Raw genomic sequence first — 8,308 nt, 5'->3', positions numbered from 1 at the left:
ATCAATTTTTTATCAACATCCTTTGCTATAATTTTATTGTAATCATATGATGGGTAAAATCTCTCAAGCAATAAGAATTTTGACCTCAAATATCACAAGAGTCATTTTATTATGGACTATGTAACGAGGAATCATTCTGTGTTCATGATTATAACTTTGATCAGCTAGGTACAGCGCATGTTTCATGAGAACCTGATGTGTTTTTGTGCTATTGGCAAGAGATGTGGACTCGCTTTGTTATTGATGCTGCTCCTGTCCTAATTGCAGATACATTTGGTACGGATTTACTACTCTCTTGTATGGAAACACTAAAACATGGTAAAGTTGTTGAAATTCTGAGTTACGACTTCAAAACACATAAGAGCGTCTCATGTGCAAGAAGGGTAACACTATACAAAGGTGTGGTCAGGACCAACAACAATTTGATAAGATGCAAAAATCAAATTTCTGGTCACGGCATTCTTCTAATGGATCTGTATCTGCTATATAATATTAGTCCTCCGCAACAATTTGATAAGATGTTGAAATCAAAGGTGTCGTCGGGACTAACAAGAAAAATGATTGTCATAATCGAAAAAAGATTGATGCCATCAAATGTTTCCTGTCAGGAACATAATTATTTAAGGGTAAAGCATTTCATGATATTTACCAACCTTTTGTTATGTCAATGTCAAATGAAAATAAAATAGTATTTTACCTCCTTGTCAGCAAGAACTTTCTTGCTGAAAACATTTGGGGACTGATTTATAACATTGGAAGCCATGGCACTCTAACCATGTTGTGAACAATACAACATTTCTCTTGCCATTTGTATCTATAGATATTTTGTCGAAAAGCATTGTGCAGCTAAGCCTTATAAATCATAACTCTTGCATACAACTTTTTGCACATTTTTTTGTTAGGATGCATTACTACTTTGATGAAATTTACTTGTTTATTTTTGTTTTCTTTGCATTTCAGATCTGACAGATAAAGGTACGGTGCCTTGTATCATGCATTTTCATCTTGATATCTGTTTGTGACATCAAGATACCACAAACACTTACCCGTTTGTATCACCTTTTGCTTGCTACTGGACTCCCACTGTCAGGCCAAGAAAGAGGGCGATAGAGACGTGAGCTTCCAACGGAGAAATCGGAGTGGAAGGAGCAGATAATCTGGCGTGGTGATGAGGTTCAGGGGCTCATCCCCGTTGTTGGCAGCAAGGATGGAGGAGGTGGCGGGGCTCAGCCTCGGTCATCTGGCAATCACTTAGTATACTTATGTCTCATCTATTGTTTGTAGGAATCTTATATTCTTCTATAATCATTTACAAATCTGTAAGAACAAGTCATGTGAGCTTAATTCTACTAAGCACCAATATATTGCTTATCAAAACAGCCTATCATCAGTTGATTTTTTTCTTGTTTTTCCAACCAGCAACTTGCACCTGACTATGCTATTGCATATGATGCGGTTTATTCTCACGTGAACAACCTATATATTTTGTTGAAGCGGTTTTCATAGCTTGCATGCAGATGCATCACACAAATCACAAAGAAGCAAGAGAAAAGAGCGAGTGCCTACATAGCACCGCAACGGCACGCCTCAAGGGGCGCAGCAAGGCTGTGCCCCAACAACTAGTATAGGATATGCCGTGCGCCTCTGGAGCATGCAAGAGGCTGCACTCAGTAGTAAGGGCTGAGGTTGTCTAAAAAAAGTAATATGGGCTGAGCCCACAGGCCCACTGTGCGAGCACGGGCCACAGCGTGCACCTTGAAATACCCCCGCCTTGGCGCCCGAACGCAACCGTCTCAACCAACAGCTTTCGCTTCTCCTCTTCTCCCCGTCGCCATGGAAGCAAGAAACCCACCATCGTCTCCACTGCGCGCCTCTGATCTCCTGCGGCACCGAAGAGCCACGGAGCAGTTCCAGGACGGCCACCACGTGCGTCTGCGGAGCCGAGAGACCGGCGCGTACCTGCACGCCGACGAGGACGGGCGTCGCGTCTCCCTCCACCACCGCCGGGCGTCGATGAACGCGGCCTGGGCGGTGCACATCTACCAGGGATATGGAGATTCCCAGTACGTTCTCCTCCACAGCGCCGCCTACGGCCGCTACCTCGCCGCCACGAACGCGCCGGCGCCGCGAGGCCACAGCGGACGCCGCGTCGAGCAGTGCGACTACGAGCCGTGGGAGGAGGAGTACATCAGGTGGCAGGCCGTCAGGGTCGGCTCAGGGGACGACGTCCTGCTCCGCAACGTCGCCGGCCGCCTCCGCGCCAACGGGAGGTACCTCAGCGTCGACGACTTCAACAGCATCGGCACGATGATGCACTGGGTCGTGGAGCACATCCCCGCCAGGAACGACGCGCCTCGCCTTGCAGCTCCGACTGGGGTGAGTCCGCCATGCCCCCTTCTTCCTACTTCTCGAACTTCTTTCAGCGGAACTGTCGATTGGGCGCATTGGGTTCTTCGACGATTGCAGATTTCAGCGGAACTGTTAATTTGCGTCAGAATTCAACCGCGGCGATTGCAGATTGCGTTAATTTGATTCTCCTGGGAGCAATTCTTGCCAAATTTGCGCCATGCCCGCTTCTTGATTCTTCCCGAATTGGGTTCTTGGGGATTCAATTGGGGATTTGTGTTTCCGGTCAAAGAATTCAGAGCAGTACCCTGCTTCGTATTTGATGGTTCTTTGGAACTGCAGCTCCGCCTTCCCAGAAGCCTCGCCTTCGTGTTGCCGTGGCGGGTGATACAGTACGAGCAGGAGGGCGCCGAGGAGTCCAACGCCAGCTTCGCCTGGGAATCACTCGTATTCAGGGGCAGGTCCGCATACCACTTGAGGAAGGAGCTGGCCAGCCGGCTGGGTGTCGCCATGGACGTCTCCAACCTCGTCATGTGCGTCCGAGCAGGTATGCACGGGCGGCTTACCCCACTGGTCGTCGACTTGCCCCACAGCCGCGAGACCCTCGACATCATCGTCGTCATGCCCGGGACGCCAGGTGAGACGCGCCATTGCCGCATTAATTTACATGATCAGCTTGTGTTATGAAACTGTCTGAAGAACACTTTACTGAAACTGTTGTATTCTGCATAATCTTCAGTTAGATGTTTACTGAAACTGAAACTGCTGCTAATCTTCAGTTAGGAATTGGGAGTTGTCTGGATTCTCGTAGTATTAGACATAAGTAGCAGGAGTTGAATGGAAACAGTTGGTATTTGCATTATGCCTGCTGTACAGATGGTAGAAGGTAATCTGAATCTAGTTTTTACATTATGCCTGCTGTACATATGGAAACAGTTGGTAAAAGTTTTTCCATTCGGCACTATTTCTCACCTGTACAAACTTTGGAACTTCGCTATCCAACCCAGTCAAGTCACTTCTACTGTAAATTCGGTTTGATTTAGCATTTTATAAATGATTTGAACAACATGTGAACCAAATTCAGGTTATATTGTGGTTTTTCACGATTTTGCTGCATAAGCTGTCTTCTTCGTTAATTCTGTAAGACAGTGATATTTAAGTTATTGATCTTCTCAAACTGTTGCGCTACCCGGATGCCTAACTTCCTCACTCTATTCTAATTCAGCCCACGCAGAGCTGCGGTACCCGGATGTCGGTGCAGAGTAGAGAAAGATAAGAGCAGGATTCCTGACAGTCCACCTCTTCAGAAGTGTCGCCGCCTATGACATGAAAATTCAGAAACTACATTTTGCATTGAGATATAGGTTTAGGAAGGGCCTCTTGTGTCTGTTAGCATAGAAAAACTTGATTCATTCTCGAGACAAGAGGAACCTGTCTATTTTACCCTTGTGGCTCTAAATTTCAGAACTTGTGTGAAGAAATTATACATTGGCATTGGTCTGTAATGATTGCGTTTTTATTGTTCTAAGATGTCAACTTGAGAACCTCTGTGAACAGTTATGCAATTGCATTGGTTTGTAATGGTTGTGTTCTTATTCTTGCTGCTACTTTGGCGCTGCCGGGTGCATTTCTCTTAGATGTCACCGCTGTCGTTTGAAGTTTCAGTCATTCAGCAGAAAATAAAATTTGCAAGATATTTACAGGTCAATATTATTTTCTGCATTGACATGGTCTTTTATCTTTTGGGATTTATTTTAATGGAGCACTGATAAGCATGTGCTGGAAGATATATAGTGATAATCTTCAGTTAGGAGTTTACTGAAACTGCTGTATTCTGCAACTGCTGCTAATCTTTAGTTAGGAGTTTACTGAAACTGTTATATCCTGCAGCTGATGCTAATCTTCAGTTGGGAATTTACTGAAACAGTTGTATTCTGCAACTGCTGCTAATCTTCAGTTAGTAGTTGGGAGTTGTCTGTATTAGATATAAGTAGAAGGGGTTGAATAGAAATGCTTGGTATTTGCATTATGCCTGTTGTACAGATGGTAAAAGGTGATCTGAAGCTAAACTGATTGTTGGGGAGGAAAATCATTACGCAAGTTACATATTCACACTAAACCTTGATACATATTTTTTTTTGTTTCATACAACTGGCACATCTAATTAAATTTTCCCATTTGGAACTCAGAAACCCAACTCAGTCAAGTCTCAGCCTTAAACAGAGGACACATATTTCTAGTTGATTTAGCATACTGTACATTTTTTGAACAACATGCAAACAAATTCAGGTTATATTGATGATACCAAATTCAGGTTGTTTTACAGGTTCTATACATAAGTTGTCTTCTTAGTCAATTATGCAATGCAGTGATATTTAAGTTCTGGATCGTCTCCACGATTGCCTACGACATGATTCCTTACTCTTTCACTGTCTGGTCTAACAGCCCACGCTGAGTTGCGGTACCCGGATGTCAATGCAGAGTAGAGAAAGATGAGAGCAAGAGTCCTGACCGTCGCCTGATAGTCCCCTGTTCAGAAGTGTCTGCCTGAGAATTCAGAACTGTACAATTTACATTGATATTTAGGTTTAGGAAAACCCCAGAAGCACTTGTGGTCCTCTTCAGTTAGGAGTTTACTGTAACTGTTGTATTCTGCAACTGCAGCTAATCTTCAGTTAGTAGTTAGGAGTTGAATAGAAATACTTGTATGGAGTGTTGTCCGTATATTAGATATAAGTATAGAAGGAGTTGAATAGAAATAGTTGGTATTTGCATTATACCTGTTGTACAAATGCTAGACGGTGATCTGAAGCTAAACTGGTTGTTGGGGAGAAAATCATTACTCACGTTGCATATTCACACTGAACCTTGATACAGATTTTTTTTGGTTTCATACGACTGGCACGGATAATCGTATTTTCCCATTTGTATCTCAGAAACCCAACTCGGGCAAGTTATGTGTTCTCAGCCTTAAAGAGAATATACATATTTCTGGTTGATTTAGCATACTATGCATTTTTTGAACAACATGCAAACCAAATTCAGGTTATATTGGCATACTGTACATTTTTTGAACAACATGCAAACCAAACCATAAGATGCTAATTTCTGCACATTACATTTCTCATGTTTCTAAATCAGCCTTTTCTTCTTTTTGTTAGCAAAATCATAAGGTTTTTATCTGCCTCAACTGTTGCATAACAACTTTCGGACAGAACTTGCAGAGCATCTTGTGCTTGCTTCCCTGTTTTTCTCAGGTTTTGTACGTGTGCATGCCAACAACTTCAAACACAAGTTGAGACAGTAAAACATTGACATGTCAGTAAAAAGTACGTTTAGCTTACAAGACAAATTCAACCATCCTCGCAGAGAAAAGAAGCGAAGAAGAGAATTTTAACCCCATAACAGTTGGTAAGATTTCATCTGAGCTCATCAGTTTCGCATTCGACAGCACGAAAGCAACAGGCTCCAACAAGTATATTCATCTGATGTACCGAGTACAATTTCAGCCAAACTGCGGAAACTCGAGAGACACGGACGCAAGCGTAGATTCACAGCGTATCGATCGACCGATCCTTGTCTGAAGTCAACTCGATCAGGCATCGCTGTCGTCGTCGCCGCTGCCGACTCGCCGCTGTCGTTTGAAACAGCAGTCCCCGGCGTCGACGCCTTGGTTGGCCTTCTCGCAGGCGTCGATCCAGTCGTGGTAGATGTCGACGGGCTCGGTGAGGTGGTGCGCCGCGGTGTGGTAGGCCTCCTGGCAGACGTAGCAGACGGCGCTGGCGACGAAGAGCTTGAGGTCGATGGTGCAGGACACGCCGCCGGGGTGGTTGCAGAAGGGGCAGCAGAAGGTGGTCTCCAGCTTCGGCGCCGGCTTCTTCCGGGACGCCATCTTCGAGCTCATCGACTTGCGCTTCGCCATCTCTTCCGAGCACCAGATTGCAGTCGCAGGTAGGTTCCGGCGGCAGCAAAACTTGGAGACGTAGGTGCAGGAGAGAGGCGATGTGTTGGTAGGGAAAGGAAAGGGTTGGGCGTGCTTATAAAGGATGTGCATGCCCACTCCGACTCCGGCTCCTCTTCGGCGGCAGAATGAGAAATGCATATGCATATGCATTGCGTGGTGTGACGGTGCAACGAAGCCATTAACGAGTCGGAGCCGGATTCTGGCGCCAGCCAAGTCGAAATGGCCGTATCGCCGGGAGATGACGGGAGCATGGGCTGCGCATTGGTGGCTTTGTTATAGCAATGACCGCTTTTTTCCCCACCTATTTTCTGCTAAAAAAACACTAGTAATAAAGAGAGCTTCCTCTTCGATTTTCATAATCGTGGAGTTGTTCAGCCAGTGGTACAGGACTACATGCTCCAATTAATGCAATTTCATCCATCCGAATACTTTGTAATCCCGTATCATGACAAACATATACTAAAAGAATTTACGGATCGGTGTTGAAGATGTCCTAAGGCATCATAGACTTAGAGTGGTTCCAATTCATTGGGATCTGACTAGGTCATTATCTTAGCCCGCGATCACTCCGGCTTCTTGTTAATGAACGATGGATCCTTTGCCAAATATGATCATGCTAAAACCCGATGAATACTTAAATGTACTCGCAAACTAATCAAATAGTATATGCGTCAAGCAAAACAAGCCATGACATTCAAGCATGTATCAACTATTTTAACAATACTAACTATCATGTCATAGCAGGATCATCTATCAAGATTACTACTAAAGATAACTACTTGGTAGTTAGTATTGTTAAAATAAGAAAAGTATGATTGAGAAGGTTATTATTATTATTATGTCTCCTTTTCCTTTATCACTGCAGGAAGCAATATTCTATCTATGGTCATGTCGTTGATGTTTCTAACAATGAATCATATATCAGTGTAAAGGCATAAGGGCATCTGCAACGGTAAATCGCAAAAAAAATTCTGCATCCGTTCATGGATAAAGGGACCAATCAATTGACACAGATACGGGAGTACAACATCCAACACTAGGATCATACATTTTAACAACAATTCGAACCAACCGATCAAAATTCGTGCAAACGCGGCCGGATTTGATGCAAACATGGCAGATTTCATACAAACACGGCACTATATTTTAAACATTTGGAACAAACAAAAAACCCGCACCTAAACCTATCCTACGGCGGCGGCGGACGACGTCCAAGCCTGTGTCGTCCTCCATCTACCGTCTTCATGAGCACCGGCGATAAGACCGATGAAGTGAAGGAGCGGTCTACAGTGAGGAATAGTAGAACATGGAAGACGGACGGGCCGACTTGGGACACCAGGCCCTGCCGCCTCCCGTGGCCAGCTAATCCTTGGAGGGGTCTGCGCCCTGTACGTCGCCGGTGGACATGAGGTCCACGAGGGAAATGGTGGTGCATTGGCTCTCGTCGTCCCACCGGGCCGCCTGATGGTTCGTCGGCGGTAGGAGGTAAAGTTGGCGTTGTTCTCCTCTGTGATTGCCTGCAACTGTGCCTTCGGGACGACCGCTTCCTGGCGAGGGACGGATTGAGCGTAGATGGCACGTTGCTCCGCAACGAAGTTTGGGTTCATCGCGGCCATGGCTGTCAGGGCCTCCTGGCTTGCGCGCTCGTCGTCGATCTGACTCAACGCGAGCCGATATTGCTCCAGTGCCCAATCTAACATCAACGTACGCACCAACGCAGGATACCCTTGTGTCATCGTGTAACCGGAGTACAAAAGAGGCAGGAGAATTGGGGAGGTGTCATCAGAGCCCATCTCCATCATGGTGTCGTCCTCGTCATCACCGGAGACCTCACGCGAGATGGCCGGCAAATCGGCCTGATCCGCCTGGCACGACGGCTCCAGACGACGGCAAGGGCGGCCACCTCCTGGTCCATCTCTGGGGAAAGGTTGTCCCATAGAATGTCGCCACCTGTAGTCATGGCGGATGTGGTGCAAGGGAGGAGGATGTGAATCTGAT

The 8,308-nt window shown here is 45.6% G+C and overlaps 2 protein-coding genes across 2 annotated transcripts; one reads left to right on the top strand and one right to left on the bottom strand.

Annotated features, from left to right (window-relative positions):
- Positions 1–1,833: 1,833 nt before the first annotated feature.
- LOC123408192 lies at positions 1,834–4,003 on the top strand. The gene is made up of 3 exons (XM_045101359.1): positions 1,834–2,376; positions 2,545–2,983; positions 3,876–4,003. The coding sequence occupies exons 1-3, from the start codon at positions 1,834–1,836 to the stop codon at positions 4,001–4,003; spliced, it is 1,110 nt and encodes a 369-aa protein (XP_044957294.1).
- A 1,938-nt stretch (positions 4,004–5,941) lies between these two features.
- Positions 5,942–6,268, bottom strand: LOC123408191 (transcription elongation factor 1 homolog). Its single transcript, XM_045101358.1, has one exon. It carries the CDS (start codon positions 6,266–6,268, stop codon positions 5,942–5,944), a length of 327 nt encoding a protein of 108 aa, XP_044957293.1.
- Between the last annotated feature and the right edge of the window lie 2,040 nt (positions 6,269–8,308).

This window comes from Hordeum vulgare, chromosome 7H, assembly GCF_904849725.1.
Source record: "Hordeum vulgare subsp. vulgare chromosome 7H, MorexV3_pseudomolecules_assembly, whole genome shotgun sequence".
Lineage (NCBI taxonomy): Eukaryota > Viridiplantae > Streptophyta > Magnoliopsida > Poales > Poaceae > Hordeum > Hordeum vulgare.
Note: the sequence above shows the minus strand (reverse complement) of the source record. Positions and strands in the feature narration are given on the sequence as shown.